The 18184-nt window shown below is 40.1% G+C and overlaps 2 protein-coding genes across 2 annotated transcripts in view; one reads left to right on the top strand and one right to left on the bottom strand.

Moving 5' to 3' along the window:
* Positions 1-17965, top strand: part of HERC2 (E3 ubiquitin-protein ligase HERC2) — a 42149-nt gene extending 24184 nt beyond the window's left edge. The window contains exons 10-15 of the mRNA XM_067779952.1: positions 5834-13153; positions 13211-13736; positions 13807-14290; positions 14369-14545; positions 14609-14920; positions 15095-17965. Coding sequence (XP_067636053.1) covers positions 5834-13153; positions 13211-13736; positions 13807-14290; positions 14369-14545; positions 14609-14761 — 8660 coding nt within the window. The 3' untranslated portion in view covers positions 14762-14920; positions 15095-17965. The remainder of the gene's footprint in view (positions 1-5833; positions 13154-13210; positions 13737-13806; positions 14291-14368; positions 14546-14608; positions 14921-15094) is intronic.
* Positions 1-18184, bottom strand: part of LOC137248951 (gamma-tubulin complex component 6-like) — an 83953-nt gene that overhangs the window by 43818 nt on the left and 21951 nt on the right. The gene's annotated exons all lie outside the window — the stretch shown is intronic.

Raw genomic sequence — 18184 nt, 5'->3', positions numbered from 1 at the left:
ATTCTAGTCACCCCTGGTCCACCTTTATGGCGATATCTCGAAAAGGCGTCCACCTATAGAACTAAGGCCCACGCCCTTTTAAAATACACATTAACACCTTTCATTTGATACCCATATTGTACAAACGCATTCTAGAGTCACCCCTGGTCCACTTTTATAACGATATTCCGAAAAGGCGTCCACCTATAGAACTAAGGCCCACTTCGTTTTAAAACACTTATTAACACCTTTCGTTTGATACCCATATTGTACAAACGCATTCTAGAGTCAACCCTGGTCCACTTTTATAACGATATTCCGAAAAGGCGTCCACCTATAGAACTAAGGCCCACTCCCTTTCAAAATACACATTAACACCTTTCATTTGATACCCATATTGTACAAACGCATTCTAGAGTCACCCCTGGTCCACTTTTATAACGATATTCCGGAAAGGCGTCTACCTATAGAACTAAGGCCCACTCCCTTTTAAAACACTTATTAACACCTTTCGTTTGATACCCATATTGTACAAACGCATTCTAGAGTCAACCCTGGCCCACTTTTATAACGATATTCCGAAAAGGCGTTCACCTATAGAACTAAGGCCCACTCCCTTTCAAAATACTCATTAACACCTTTCATTTGATACCCATATAGTACAAACAAATTCTAGAGTCACCCCTGGTCCACCTTTATGGCGATATTTCGAAAAGGCGTCCACCTATAGAACTAAGGACCACTCCCTTTTAAGATACTCATTAACACCTTTCATTTGATACCCATATCGTACAAACAAATTCTAGAGTCACCCCTGGTCCACCTTTATGGCGATATCTCGAAAAGGCGTCAACCTACAGAACTAAGGCCCACGCCCTTTTAAAATACTCATTAACACCTTTCATTTGATACCCATATTGTACAAACGCATTCTAAAGTCAACCCTGGTCCACTTTTATAACGATATTCCGAAAAGGCGTCCACCTATAGAACTAAGGCCCACTCCCTTTCATTTGATACCCATATAGTACAAACAAATTCTAGAGTCACCCCTGGTCCACCTTTATGGCGATATCTCGAAACGGCGTCCATCTATAGAACTTAGGCCCACGCCCTTTTAAAATACTCATTAATACCTTTCATTTGATACCCATATCGTACAAAATAAATTCTAGAGACACCCCTGGTCCACCTTTATGGCGATATCTCTAAAAGGCGTCCACCTATACAACTTAGGCCCACTCCCTTTTAAAATTATCATTAACACATTTCATTTGATACCCATATCGTACAAACAAATTCTAGAGTCAGGCCTGGTCCACCTTTATGGCGATATCCCTAAATGGCGTCCATCTATAGAACTATGGTCCACTTCCTCTTAAAATACTCTTTAATACCTTCCATTTGATACACATGTCATACAAACACATTCCAGGGTTACCCTAGGTTCTTTTTACAACATGGTGATTTTCCCTTACTTTGTCTCCACAGCTCTCAACTGAGTATGTAATGTTCGGTTACACCCGAACTTAGCCTTCCTTACTTGTTTTTAATTAATAATTTATTTCCTCCAACACCAATAAAATTTGAATTTAATGGACGTCTGCTTGCTCTTGTCAGCTCAACTGGAACATCAGATTCACGAATCAAACTAACCGGACTACCGGTGTCAAAAAGGGAAATACATATACTTAAAAACAGTTTTTTTCATTATTGTGGAACTTGATACGTACTTCGTTAAAAGCACCTACTACTTCATCATGATCTGCATCTTCAAAATGGTTAATTATAGCTACTTTTTTGTTAACCAACTTTTGTGAAATTTTCTTGGGATTTGGAATTTAGCGATATTCATGACCCATTTCCCAGCACCGGAAACAGGATCCTTTTGATCTCGTAGGGTACGGGCAGTTAGGCTTTATATGCCCCGTTTGCGAGCAATTGAAACAGATATGTGTATGCTCTGTATTTTCAATTTTATTTTCCCTTAACGGTACTTTAGTGATTTCTTCGCTTTCACGGCTCAAATATTTCTTTTCATTCATTTCTTCAAAATATTTTTAAAAAATCTAACGGGATATGCAATATCATCGCCACTGAACTTTTTAACGGGATGTTCGATATCACAAAAACTATTTTTATTATTATCAGGCAATACTATGGCTTGCTCTAAACCACCCAAACGTTTTTTCAAAGAAGTGGCAATTTCAATTTGTTTTTTTTTGTTTTTTTTTTTTTAATAAGATATTTCTTCGTCTACAGAACGAACGTTAGTATTAATACGATAGCACTGCCTTTTTAAACGGTTTTATTTAGATTGAGTTGACAGGCTGCACGGCCGCATGCACGGCCGTTGTGAACGAATCTTGTAATTGAAATTTAAGTAACTTCCCGATAAGCTACAAGCTTGAAACTTGGAATATAGTTCAGAACCCGATGACAATGCAATAATAAGAAAAAAATCGCCGCTAGGTGGCGCAAGGATCGATATATTCACAAAAATTGTATTTGTGGTCCGATTTGGCTCATATTTGGAACACATAATACATACAAGAATAGAAAGCGACCTATCAAAAAAATCGCCGCTAGGTGGCGCAAGGATCGAGATATTCACAAAAATCGTATTTGTGGTCCGATTTGATTTGGTCCATATTTGGAACACATAATACATACATGAATAGAAAGCGACCTATGATGCCCGATTTGGCTCATATTTGGAACAAATATTGCATACAGTCCAGTAGAAGTGACATCAAAATATTTTGGAGTTGGAGGAGGGACAAGCATACGTGGCGCAGAGTCGAGTAAAGTCTTTGGAAGGATTATGTATTGAGGACTTAGGTTGTTACAAATTGTCAGGAAAGAGTCCTTGTAATAATGAGTCACTGAATGAACTAAATATAATGAGAAATAATAGGCAATTAAATAAAGACTAAAAACTTGAAAATAAAATAATTAAAAAAAAATTTTAAGTTAAACGGTTTTATTGAAAACAATACTTACATGAAATAATAAAAATACGAAAAGCCAGAAAATAATTAGGTAGGTCCTAGGTACTAGTCATCACACTCCTTATCAATCTAGGGCGTTGATCAGACAATTAAATAAAAGCGTTGGACGCGTCATATTTCTATTGATAGTCATAAGTAAAACCAACTGAACCTTAATCAGGTTATGCTACGCCTCACATTTTTAGAAATTTCACGCGCCCAACGCTTTTATTTAATTGTCTGATCAACGCCCTAGATTGATAAGGAGTGTGATAACTAGTACCTAGGACCTACCTAATTATTTTCTAGCTTTTCGTATTTTTATTATTTCATGTAAGTATTGTTTTCAATAAAACCGTTTAACTTAAAAATTTTTTTTTAATTATTTTATTTCATGCTATTATCAACACAGTGACTTAATTGTTTAGCAGAATTAGCACCACACATACGATTCAAACTAACTTCGCGCCCAGAAATGGATACTTTAGGGATAGCACCAGTAACAGTAGAAATATTAGTAATAGAGACGGCAGGAGCGGAAATATCATTGATAGAGATACCAATAGCGGCAGAGACACAAACAGTGGATACATAACCATTAAAGATACGAACGGCAGAAGTATTAAAGGCAGCGGGATGAACGACAGCGGTAGGATCGGCAATTGTAATAACGGCAGAAACATCAGCATCATCGGCAGGCACGCCATCAGTAGGAATTTCATTGACACCGCCAACTATCTCGGCGGCCATATGTTTAAGTTGCGATAGCGTGGCAGTCGGCGGGAATACGACATCTGCGTTAGTTAAAATTTGTGTGTAATTTTCTTTTAAGGATGACATTGAAGTTGAATCGCCTCCACAACTGATGTTTTAATATGTCTTTTTTTATGTTAAATAGTATAATTTGCTATTTGATAAATTAGAACTATTTTTAATTCACAATATTTTTATATGTATATCAAAACTGAATATCAAAGAAAATTATATTAAGATATTTCACATAAATCACAAACATAGTTATTTGAAAGTTGATATATTTACAAGTGTATATTGTGGTTTACATAAGGAATGATTTCTTATTTAGAGGTTAAGAAACATGCTCTGTTCAAAATATAAATTATTCTGAACATAGTACAGATTTACAAGTATGATATATATGAGAAGGAAACAATTCCTTTCTCTTTCTAACACACTGCCGTTTGACACTTCGGTCAGTGTCAAACTATTGTGGAACCTGCGTGAACGTGCGTTTGACACTGAACGATGTGTCAAAATTACCGGGGTGTTTGTCGTGGAAAGCGACGCAGGGAAACAAAATGGAGCCGATTATCAGATATGGGTTGCTGTGATAGTAAATTTTTTTGAACGAATTTAGTATGAAAATGTAGTGCACCTATATGGGTCCTACAGAAAATTATACGAAAGTCTTGAATTTGGGTATCTGAGGACGCGTGATCGGTCGCACCTATTGGATAGGGCGAAGCCCTGCTACAACAACAACAACAGGACGCTTAGTTATTCCAGTATTAAGAATACAAACACGGGTGCTAAGTTTTTCTACCCGTTCAAAAGTTCTCCGCGAAAAACAGTTTGAAACCGAGGTCGACTGCAATAACCCGTCCAAAAATGTGGAGAGAAAAGACTCGTTTTGTCCTGTTATCATTAGTCCAAAGGCGAAAAAGTATTCGAATTATTGGAAGCGAGGCAAAAACGCGTCTATTAATACCACCCCCGACGGTTTTACTCGTGTTTTAGCAATCGTCCCCGGTAATCACAATTTGTTAATTAAAATTGTCCAAAACATATGGATTTTAAAGAGAGATATAATTAAGTGCTCCTTTGAAAGTAAATAAGGATATTTCTTTGTTATTTTACGATACAAATTTTACGCAGTTTTCGTTAGAAGCTACTACACTTTTCTTGGACCTAAGAAGTACAACAGTGCCAAATAGCATCCACAAAAAAAAAAAACGAACAAGAACAAGCATTTTATCAGGTGAGCGTGGCTGTGTATGTGCGTGCTTCTACATATCCTACTTGTAGACTTTTACAATGATTCTGAAAGCTCTAGAACACTTTCAAAACACTTTTTGATTTATGATAATTAAAATAATCATTGAGTGTTCGATATCGAATTGAAGTATCCAACTGACGAGTGTCGATTGGCGAATTACGGAAAGCCAACCCAGGGGTTGAACAAGAGCGAATATCAAATTTTCGTTTTCGCTTTCTATAACACAAAATGCCTACGCGTCGTACCCAAGGTTGATAAAAACTGTTTGATACCTAAATAACTATCGAATTGCATATTCGTAAGATGAAAATATATGCTTTTTAAATTATTTAATGGATAGTTAAAAAACACTGTACGCAATAGAATATATTTTGAAAGCTTCTAAAACGTTTCTGAACTCTTTTTGTAATATGAGATCTAAAGTACTCATATCAAGGTACGGAAACCAAAATAGTCTCGTCGAGCGTTCGATATAGGACTGAAGTGTCGAAACAACGGGTGAGCAACATTCTAGAGGGTAAAGAAAAGATCACACGTTCACATGATTTTATTTTAATGTCAATACGTCTGTGAGACGTTATATCTCGTGTAATTTACCGCTGAAGGTAATTAGGCCGAGCTTCTCTTTCAATTTGCTTCGTGTTCCTTTTAACTTACCCTAAAAATTGGCGGGACGGGACCTGCATGTTTTATGCCGACTCCGAATGGCATGAAATGTGTACAGGGTCTAGTTGTTGTCTATTCTGTTACGAGTTGTTTGTTATAAAAAAATATAGTTATTGCAAAGAAATGAATACTTTATGGCCTTTTTATTGAGTTTACGCGCATCGTCTCTTTTTCCTTATTTAAGGTGAATCAAAATCACTCGCAAAATATTTATCCTCACCCACATGGATTGATTTCTACATAAGCCTGCTCGAACAACCTGTGATGCGTGAGCAGGATCTCTTTCGCAACATCCATTGCTTACGCTTACTGCAGAGCATACTCATCCATTGGACAGATGATGCCCATACGCTACGCATGGCTGTATTGGTACGCCAACTTTTCTCAACACTCGGCAAGATCACACTCTACTGTCCACGTGATATTTCGCTAGCGCAAAATGTTGGAGATTGTAAAACGCGCGTACTCCTAACAGCTTCACATTCGGGTACCATTGCCGAAGAAATCATAACACTGCTGCGTCGTCTGCATACGCTGCCTTATTGGAATGCCGCGATTAATTCGTTTCTTTCACAAAAACTTTGCGTCGCCGCTGAGCTTTTCGGTGAAGATGGCTTGGATTTGCAACATTTAGAGAATGAATATATTTATGTTATGGGTGTGCTTTGTACAATAGGCGGCTGTGATATACGCCCACGTATTGGCTTACAAGTCTGTTATGAAGGCACTAGTGCTACCATATGTGGCTTTACCAACAAAGGCAAGTGTTTGCTTAGCACGGATAGTCAAAATTTGAATGACGAATTTCGCAAAATTTCACTTAACATTGCGGTCGAAAGTGCGGACTACTCGGTTTTCAGTCTTTCGCGTTTGCCACTAAATGAAATGCTTTTAAACTCATGGGCTGTGTTGCTATTTGGTCTGGGCGAACGTAAAGAATGTGTGCCTAACGGTGTTGATATAAGTTTATTACGCGCCCAACAAATTCAACTCTCAGTACTGAATGCTAATTGCGTTCTGTATCGTCATCAAGCTGCTTTGCGTAAAATACTCAAACAACGCTCACCCGGCTTATGTGCTTACTCATCCGACGAGAGTCTCTCTGAAGAAGGCGCTGCGCCTGCTGCTGCTACCAGCATCGACGTTAAATCAAATCAGGAAGGCGCTTGTGGGGGTGCGGAATCTATTGGCGATGAAGTTACGACGCAGCAAGCGATAAGTGATACGGAACTTCTCATACAATCTATTTTAATACGAGCTACGCAACCCTCACCTGTGAAAGCTATATACAGTTACACGGATTTGACAACAGCTGCGTTAAATTGCGCACAAGTGCTTGCCGCTAAAGTGCATACGGAATTAAATGAAGCGGCTTCGACCAGCTCGGCGCGTGGCGCTTTCGGCTCACCTACACCGCCAATGCAACCTACAATGATACATGGCGTTCCCGTCTACAATGTTGGCCTTTTGGATGAAGCGTCAGGTGGCAGTCAGCCGCAAGCACCGAAGAACGAAGCGGAGGCGACACCGCTTATAGCTCAGATAATGGAAATGGGATTTCCAAAGAAATCAGTGGAGCTGGCTGTAAAGCAGTTAACTATACACCCAGAGGTTATACCAACACCCGAACAAATCGTGCAATGGATACTCGAACATCCCGATGTTTGTGCAAACACTATCGATGCTACAGACTATTTGGAACCCCCACCATTGGTGAGTGGTGGCGGCGGCGGCAGCGGTGGTGCTGCTGGCGGATCAACAAGTGATACTTCGCTACAATCGAAACTACAGTCGCTGCATGATCCCGAAGCCGATTCGGACAATGAGAGTTTGGACAGCAGCTCTGATACCGTAGAAGGTTCTTCCATAAACGAGCAATTAGTTAAATTCGAGACACGCAAAGACTTTCCCTCCGCTGATCAGTATGCGTTATACGTACGCGGTCTGGTTTGCCCAGGTATGTTGGTACGCTGTTGCCGCGATTTTGAAGAGATTAAAAAAGGAGACATTGGTACAGTGCTTAAAGTAGATACGGAAGGCTTACATGACCTTAATGTACAAGTAGATTGGCAATTGCATGGTAACACCTATTGGGTTTGTTTTGTACACATCGAGCTGCTAGAGATGCCACGCGAAAAAACAACTTGCGAGCGTTCGTCTCAAGTATGCGTTGGTACGCAGGTGCGCTTACGAGCCGTATCGCGCTACAAGTGGGGCTATGTGCTGCGGGGCAGTATTGGTACCGTTACCGCCGTGCGTGGCAAAGATATAACCGTCGATTTTCCACAACACGCAGGCTGGAAAGGTACATTAAATGATATTGATGTGGTGGGTGGTGGACAGATATCCGGAAATACTGGTGGCCTACTTGGACTCAACAGCGGTGCAGTTCCAACGCCTACTGATCTTATTGAAGACTGGTCACGTTGCATACGTTCGCTTACGGTGTCATCCAATGAAGCTACCGCTAAACATCTGCTAGATCGTAGCCCATATTGCTGGCAAAGCTCATCGAGCAGCCAAACTAAACACTGGATTCGTTTGGAAATGCACGAGCATGTACTGGTGCATAGTCTGTCGATTGTTGTAAGCCCCGGCGATCACTCACATCAGCCCTCTTTGGTTGTGGTGCGTGTTGGCGATAGTATTGGAAATTTAAAAGATTACTCATGGATCTCCATCAAGAATACGGACACCACAGTGACGCTTATGAGCGACGTGCGTCAATATTATCCTTGGGTTGAAATAGTAATAAAACAATGTCGCAATAACGGTATACAATGTAAGGTGCATGGCTTGAACATAACAGGAAGGCGCAAGCAAACTGATCTCGATCTGCTCCTGATGAATGCTTCCTTCTTAGCCTGTGAATATGAACAAATGAGTGACTCCAATTCGTGTTTATCCAATGCCTACGGCAACTCTGATCCCAAATCATCATCGCTTTGTGAGCCGCCTTGTACTGTAATGGTCTGGGGTCTCAACGACAAGGAACAGTTGGGCGGTCTAAAGGGCTCCAAAGTAAAAGTGCCCACCTTTTCACAAACAATAAGTCGCTTACGTCCCATACACATTGCGGGTGGCTCTAAATCGCTTTTCATCGTTTCACAAGACGGCAAAGTGTACGCCTGTGGTGAGGGCACGAATGGCCGACTCGGGTTGGGTATCAGCGTAAATGTGTCAGTACCGCGTCAAATACCAGTACTACATCAGTATGTCGTGAAAAAGGTGGCTGTACATTCTGGCGGAAAACATGCAATGGCGTTAACACTGGATGGCAAAGTTTTCTCTTGGGGCGAAGGCGAAGATGGCAAACTTGGACATGGCAATCGCCTCACAATGGACAAACCGAAACTGATTGAGGCATTGCGTGCAAAAAAGATACGCGACATTGCATGCGGTTCATCGCACAGCGCGGCCATAACATCTGCTGGTGAACTCTACACTTGGGGTTTAGGTGAATATGGACGCTTGGGTCATGGCGACAACGCAACACAACTGAAACCCAAGCTGGTGACAGCTCTAAGCGGCAAACGTGTAATACAAGTCGCCTGTGGCAGCCGCGATGCACAAACTCTCGCTTTAACTGAAGATGGTGTTGTATATTCATGGGGCGATGGCGACTTCGGTAAGTTAGGGCGCGGCGGTTCGGAAGGTTCCTCTATACCACACGAAATTGAACGTCTGACTGGCATAGGCGTCATACAGATCGAATGCGGCGCACAATTCAGTCTTGCGCTCACACGTACCGGGGAGGTGTGGACTTGGGGAAAAGGTGACTATTACCGTTTGGGTCATGGAAGTGATCAACATGTACGCAAGCCGCAACCTATACAGGCGCTACGTGGACGAAAAGTAATACATCTCGCAGTGGGCGCCTTACATTGTTTGGCAGTCACCGATACTGGACAAGTTTATGCTTGGGGTGATAATGATCATGGTCAACAAGGCTCGGGTAATACGGTAGTAAATAAGAAGCCCGCGCTGGTCATCGGTTTAGACTCTGTGTTTGTTAATCGCGTCGCCTGCGGCAGCTCACACGCTGTCGCTTGGGGCTTACCGCAATCGCCATCCGAGGACGAAAAGAAAGGTCCAGTCCCATTTGCTACTTCCAAAGATCCACTTGGTGGTAGCAGCCTCGGTATCTATGACACTGATGTCCAATTAAATACACCCACAGCAACAACAAGTACCCCAGCTAGTACCACAAGGTTGTCCTCGAAGGTTAGCCTAAGTGAGACATTGCTTTCGCTTGAAACCGATGGTGCACGTCAAACTGCGCTTAATTATGTGCTAAATGCAGCGAGCATTTTGCAGGCACGTCAGCTGATTATAGCCGCACTCACTAGTCACAGTAAAGTGAACCTAAATGAGAAAGTAACCAACGAGTTCGACGCAGGTCAAGAAAGCAGCGGAACTTTAATCGTGAGCAAGGATGTCGGAACGGGTGCTTCGGGCAGCACACCACACCATACCCTGGCGGGTCATAACAGTCACAATAACCACAGTAATAACGAAGTGATTGCCCAAGGAGGTGGCGAAGCACCAGCAGATGCAACCGATCCGGCCGTACACGAACCTTCGCCAGAGGCGGACATACTTCCCGCACCTGCAGGACCGCTGAGTGCTTTTCAGAGCCTGACTGGATCACTCTCGCTTTCAGCTTCAATATCAAGCAATGCACCACATAAACATTCGAAAATGTCCGCGAGCGCGATATCTGCGCTCGCAGCCACAATAACCAATCAGGAAGAAATTATTGAAGAGGTTAGTCTTACTGGTCTGGATGACTTTACATCGCTGCTGGGCGAATCTGATGCTAAAAGTTTGGTGGAACTTTTAAAATTGAGCGTCGCTGGACGTACAGGCCCGATTAGCACTTCACAAACTATCGCCGACACACTCATCGCGCTCGGCTCAAACTCACCTGCAATAGGGGCAATGCTGCTGGAAACTTGCATCACAGAGCTTGAAGATTTGTGCACATCACGCTATAGCCTGGGCAAAGTGCCAAAACCAGTTATGCGCGAGAGCAGTCATCCGTATGCGGACAACATGACAACAGTAGGTCAAGTGACAATACCCGGTGCGGAATCACTACGCATAGAATTCGACAGCCAATGCTCCACAGAGAAACGCAACGATCCACTCGTCCTTATGGATGCTACAAATCGTGTAGTCGCTGTACGCTCCGGGCGCGAATATGCTCAATGGGCACCAGAGGTGCGTATACTCGGCGATGAAATGCGTTGGAAATTTACTTCGGACAGCTCGGTAAATGGTTGGGGTTGGCGCTTTTGGGTACATGCTATTATGCCAGCGACCGCATTACATGAACGTGGGTCAGATCGTGCGGTGCTCTCGCAACCATCAATGCCGTTGGTGATGGCGCTGTTGAATGAGCGTCTGGGGCCACACAATACCAGTGTGTTATTACGTTTGGCAGCTGCGTTGGCTGCTTGCGCACAACTAAACTCGCTGACTACGTCGCAACGCATTTGGTCACTAAAGGAACTACATAATGTACTTATTTCAAAACATGCGCCAAAGCCTTTGGATTCATCACTGCATACCATTCTTGAGCCACTCATACCGGAGCTGCTACGTCAGTATGAATACGAGGAGCCGCAGGTACGCGGCGGCATACATCTCATGCATTCTGATTACTTCAAAACGTTGGCGGCGCTCGCTTGCGACATGCAATTGGACGTTGCACTTCCGCCGTCCGATGTCCACAAGTGGGCTTGGTTCAAACGTTACTGCATTGCTGTGCGCGTAGCACAATCACTTATCAAACGTACCGAATTGCCGCGTACATTTTGTATGGAGGTCCGTAAGAAATTCGCTGAAATGATGCCACCACCTCAACAAAGTCAATCACCAGGTGCAGTAAGCGGCGGTTCAATGATGAACTCAACAACATCGCTATCGTCTGTGGGCAGCACTAACAGTAATCCAACGCCACCACCACCACCCTCCAGTTCGACGATGGTGAATACTTTGACACCCAGCACAAGCAATCTGATACAGTATATTGACTCAATGATGTCGCTATCCTTACATGAACCGAACAGTGTCGCATCTGGCGCTTGTGTCAGCTTACCACCATTAGCCGCACCTACAGGCAACGATATGCTACACTTTTTACACGAGGATCATGTTGTCTTCAAAGCAGCGCACGATTCCCAACTACTTCAATGGCTAAATCGTCGCCCGGATGACTGGGCTCTCTCGTGGGGAGGCGCCAGCACCATTTACGGTTGGGGTCATAATCATCGTGGCCAGCTAGGTGGTTTGGAGGGAAGTCGCATTAAGACACCCACACCGTGTGAGGCGCTAAGTTTATTACGTCCCGTGCAATTGGCAGGTGGCGAGCAGACGCTTTTCGCCGTTACTCCCGATGGTAAATGTTTCGCTACTGGCTACGGTTCTGGTGGACGTCTTGGAGTAGGTGGCTCGGACTCTTGGGCTATACCGACTTTGATCGGTTCATTGCAGCATGTATTTGTGAAAAAAGTAGCTGTAAACTCTGGCGGAAAACATTGTCTTGCTTTAACCACCGAAGGTGAGGTATATTCTTGGGGAGAAGGCGAAGATGGCAAGCTTGGTCATGGCAATCGCATGAGTTACGACCGTCCGAAGTTGATCGAAGATCTCACAGGTATTGGCATTGTGGATATTGCTTGCGGTAGCGCGCATTCAGCGGCAATTACATCATCGGGTCATGTGCTCACCTGGGGAAAAGGACGTTATGGACGCCTTGGCCATGGTGACTCAGAAGATCAATTGCGTCCGAAGTTGGTAGAAGCGTTGTTAGGTTATCGCGCTATTGATATTGCCTGCGGTTCTGGTGATGCGCAAACACTGTGTATAACCGACGATGACAATGTATGGAGCTGGGGTGATGGTGACTATGGTAAATTGGGACGCGGAGGTTCGGATGGCTGCAAATTACCCTACAAAATCGAAAGTCTAGCTGGTTTAGGCGTAGTCAAAGTGGAATGTGGATCGCAATTCTCGGTAGCGCTCACCAAATCTGGCGCTGTATACACATGGGGAAAAGGTGACTTTCATCGGCTCGGACATGGCACCGTGGATCATGTACGTCGACCAAAGAAGGTGGCAGCATTGCAGGGCAAAAAGATCGTATCGATTGCCACCGGTTCGCTGCATTGCGTAGCCTGTACAGATACAGGTGAGGTGTATACTTGGGGAGATAATGACGAGGGTCAATTAGGTGATGGTACAGTAAGTGCTATACAACGTCCTCGTCTCGTAGCTGCGTTGCACAACAAGCACATTGTCAAAGTAACCTGTGGCTCGGCGCACACTATTGCCATGTCAACATCGCAGCTGACAGATCGCATGCGCCCTCTACCGAATCCGCCGCTCGAGTATGATCTGGTGCGTGACATGCCACCGGAAGCATTGCATGCGCGGTTAGTGCTACTACATCACTTCTCGGAGTTGCTGTGTCCCTGTTTGGCTATGCTACCTATAATAGGTGAGAGTGGGATGCATTATAATTTGCCCATTTCATCTACTAATGTTTTCTTCATAGGTGATCTAAGTTTGGGCGCGTTGAAGGACGTGCTTGTATACACTATTAAAGAAGCTGCCTTCCGCAAGGTTATACAAACCACAATGGTGCGCGACAAACAACACGGACCGGTCATTGAGCTTAATCGTATACAGGTAAAACGTTCGCGCAATAAGTCGGGCAATGGACTCGCCGGCATTGATGGCATGAAAAGCGTCTTTGGACAAATGGTACAAAAATTGCCTTTACTTACACAAGAAGCGCTTTCACTACCGCATCGCGTGTGGAAGGTAAAATTTGTAGGCGAAAGCGTTGATGATTGCGGCGGCGGCTATAGTGAATCCATTGCGGAGATGTGCGATGAACTGCAGAATGGCAGCGTGCCTTTGTTGATCGCAACACCGAACGGACGGGGTGAGGCAGGCGCCAATCGTGATTGTTTTCTGCTCGATCCAACACTAACTTCCGTGCTACAAATGAATATGTTCCGCTTTCTGGGTGTGTTGATGGGTATAGCAGTGCGAACAGGTTCGCCGCTCAGTTTGAAGTGAGTGCATAGAATAAAGAATAATTAGTTTTGATCATTTAAATCAATGTATTTCTAACACACAATTTAGTTTGGCTGAACCAGTTTGGCGTCAGTTGGCTGGCGAGCAGTTACGTCCTTCCGATCTTACTGAAGTCGATCGTGATTATGTCGCTGGTTTACTTTGTATACGTAACATGGATGATGATCCAAAAGTCTTTAGCACGCTGGAGCTGCCTTTCTCCACATCGTCGGCGAAAGGACATGAGGTGCCGCTCTCGACGCGCTATATGCGTATCTCACCACAAAATCGTCAAGAATATGTACGTTTGGCTTTGAATTTCCGTTTGCATGAGTTCGATGAACAGGTGAAGGCTGTGCGTGATGGTATGTCCAAAGTTATACCCGTACCGTTGCTATCGCTCTTCTCAGCGCCTGAATTACAAGCGATGGTATGCGGTTCGCCCGACATACCACTGGGGCTGTTGAAGTCAGTGGCTACATATAAGGGTTTCGATCCCAATTCGGCGCTGGTAACATGGTTCTGGGAAGTTATGGAAGAGTTCTCAAATCAGGTGAATGTAACAAACAAACAAATTTTATGGTTTTTGGGTAACTTTAATTAAACAAAAATGTATTTTTTTTTTTTTCAGGAACGTTCGCTTTTCTTGCGCTTTGTCTGGGGCCGCACACGTTTACCGCGCACCATTGCCGATTTTCGTGGGCGCGACTTTGTGTTGCAAGTGCTGGAGAAAAGTCCACCGGATAATTTTCTACCGGAGAGTTACACATGCTTTTTCTTGTTAAAAATGCCGCGCTACTCTTGCAAGGTTTATTCAAAAATTTTGTGTAAAAAAATATTCGTGGTACCTAACAAATTTTCTTTCTGCTAGGCTGTTCTAATGGAGAAGCTCAAATATGCTATACATTTTTGCAAGAGCATCGATACGGATGAATATGCACGTGTTGCCATGGGTGATCCCACCGAAGCGACGGGTAGTGAGGATGATAGCGATTTGGAATCAGCTGCAAGTAATGAGGCCTAAATCAAAAATGTATTATTAGTTGAATGTGAATTAAAATCCACAATAAAAACAAGAGAATATAGTGGATCAAGAAGTAACAAGATATTCACGCATACATATATACATACACGCATAACTTTTGTGAATGAAATCGTAGTTTATAGCAGCGAACTTAGTTTGGTGAGTTAAATACCTTGAATTGGGAATGCAATAACAAATACGAAGTTTATTTTTGTCCGAAAAAAAATTTGCTTGCAAAAAACTGAAAAAAATTATATTTAATTATAAATTCAAAATATAAAACAAAAACAAACATATAAAATTTATTTAACTTATTTTCTCTTTTATTTACAGCACTTTTCAAAATAAAACCCATACCGAACCCACAGAATCTAAGCAAATATGGAGAATCCGATCCCCTCAGTTGAGAACGTGTAACGCCTGAAAGGCATAACAAAACATAAGCAAAGAAATTTCTAAAAACAATTTTATCAAAATTTACTTGCATCATAGAACAACACATAACTGCAACAAACGCTGAAAGCGAATTTATTTCGTAATAATTTTTTATTTTGGAACAAAAGAAATTTCCTTAAAATTTTATTAAATATAATATTAGTATGCGGCTGGTTGTCAGTGCAGCGTCTAAAAACAAAATTATTGGAGCTTAGAAAGATTTATAAAAACTCAATCACGTACATATATACTACTTACTGTTTTATGCAATTCCATTTCAGTGCATTAAATGAATTTATTATGTATTAGTTTTTTTTTTTTGTTTAATTACAACACCAAACCCCCCCAAAACAAAAAAAAATATATATAAGCTACTTACGCTTTTTATTATAAACTTTGCAAATGAATTGAAAAAAAAAAAAAAACAAAAAAGAAATTGAATAAAAATAATTTTATAAATTTCTATTTAATTGATTGTCAATGTGTTAATTTTGACGAAAAGCGGGATATCTTAAACTGAGGAAGCGAACTGTAGAGCGAAGGCTTGCAACGCGAAATTTAGCTGTAATGATGTTAAGAAAAAATTTTAAGTAAATTATTTCGCATTTTTTGTAGCTAATTTAGTGCTTAGTTTAAGCTAAATTTTTACTTTCTCTTTGTTAGTTGGTAAAACTTAAACTAGATTTTATGGTATTTTTTTTTTGCAATTCTCCAATTTTCTTTTTATCTCTCTTATTCTATTCGTTAGCTTAAAATTTTTACTATTATTATTTAATCATTTTACTGTTAATTTTTTATATTTGATTATGCACTATTTTAAAAAAGTTTTTATAAATAATAGTATATTCAATTTTATAATTTTGTATGCTTAGCGTTGAATTTTGAAATTTGCAGTTTATTTTGTTTTGATTTGGTTTTTGTAATTAAAAGAAAATCTGAGCAGGCACAGCTTTTTAACGTAATCTTTTTTTATATTTTCTTGCTTTCTAGATTTAAATTTTTTTTTTTTTTTTAATTTGATTCAAAAATGTAAACTTAATACATTTTATAAAATATTTAATATGTTAATTTTTTTTTTACTTTTACACGTTTTTGCTCTCGGAAATGCGTTCAAATTAATTATATAATTTTTTATTCCTATTATAATTTTTCCATTATTCGTTTTTATGTTTGATATTTAATAGTGACAAAAAATTATTGGTAAAGCTTTGAGCTCGATTCGAATCCGCAATCTTATTTTCTTTTTATTTTGGGTTTGAAACAAGCTTTGTTGTTTCTATGCATTTTCTGTTTAATGCTTTTGATTTGATAGTTCTATATATTAATACAAAAATTTTGCTGAATATGTATTATAACTTGTATAATTTAAATGCATTTCTAGAAAGACACCATGAAAAATTATTTAAGTGTAATATTTGGAATTTTTTTATTAATATTTGAGCCACAGCCAGACCATGTCAAATCGACCTCTTTTGAACTTCGTGACAATAAAAAAAATTGGCAAAAATCGGTATGCTTCATACTCGTAAAATTTCAAAAATTATAATATTTATTTACAAAAATTTGTTTACCACATAAATATCTGTTTTTCTTTTTGCCACCAATCGAAGAGTTCGATTCCACATCTTTTGGCCGATTTCTCATTATATGCGAAATTTATAAAATTAAATTTTTATATTAACTCAATATCAATAAGTTCTAAAGTCGTAGTAAAAGTTATTTTATGTATGTACTAAAAAAATATGTTGTACTAAATATTTTTAGAATACTAAGTTTGATGACTTTAATTTTTAAAATTGTAGTACTTTCCTTGATAATTTTTATATATTTTACACAACCAAAACATAGTTGTTTTAACAAAAAAAAATATTATTTTCAAAAAATATATATACATATAAGGCGTGTTCGAGCAGACAAATAATAACAGGAGTATTGCGAAAGTGCCACTTGTTTGATCAAGCTGATCATGTCCTGCAATAGGGCAGTAAACATTTTTATGTTACGTTTGATTTGATATTGATGATCAATATTTCATGCAACAAACGTGCGACTTTGCTTAAACTTTGCCTAAGAACGTGATGATCTGTCATAAGAAGCAACACTGCTGCAACAACTGCAACTCGACCACGCCCATAATATTTTGCCAACATTTTAGAATGTTGAAAATGAGGCCTATAGTCCTCTTAATACGTACACACATCGTAATATAGAAACACTTATATTATTATTAGTAGTTTTTTATTTTTAGGAAATCGTTTAAAAAAAACTTTTCACTACGTTTTCACACAATTATTAGTAAATATTTTGATTTGTTGTTGTATGTATGGATTTCAATTGGTTGAATTCGCTTGCCACCATCTTGAATAGATTCGCATTGATTGCAAGTCATACATACAAATTCGCAAAATTTCAAAAAGTTAACAAATAATTTAAAATTTATTCAATCTTCATAAGGTTTTGAGTCAGTTAAAAAAGCATTTTAAAAAGTAAACTTTAATTATACAATGGTTGAAGTTTTGATGATTAACCATCAATTGCTCGTTTCAAACGCTTTAGACTTTCTGAGCCACGGAAATATTATCGCAAAGTGGGTAGTTTTTGACTCAAAAACGTTATGAAAGTTAGTAGCAGCTTAAAAGTAAAGTTTTATGATGAAATCTTTAATATTACAAATAAAAAAAATAAATAAATTTGTGTCTCGATGGTAATTATGTAAAATAAAGTATAAAAATTAAAAAAAACATAAAATTTCTGAAAAATTTATATAAATTCTTCGTAGTTTACACTTTATTTAGTTAATACAAAGTTAAAAAAACGTATTTAATTAGGAATAAATATTTTATGCACACTTTTTGCTATTAGAGAAAAATTACAAAATTTGCACTCGACCATGCTTACTTTGATCTTTTTCTGAATTTCATTCTTCATCAGCTAGTGTTTTGGAAGCTGAGATTTGAACTCGGAACCTCCTACATTCATCACCAGTAT

The sequence above is a fragment of the Eurosta solidaginis genome, chromosome 4 (genome assembly GCF_040869045.1).
Source record: "Eurosta solidaginis isolate ZX-2024a chromosome 4, ASM4086904v1, whole genome shotgun sequence".
Classification (NCBI taxonomy): Eukaryota; Metazoa; Arthropoda; class Insecta; order Diptera; family Tephritidae; genus Eurosta; species Eurosta solidaginis.
This window is presented reverse-complemented; position numbering and strand designations above follow the sequence as displayed.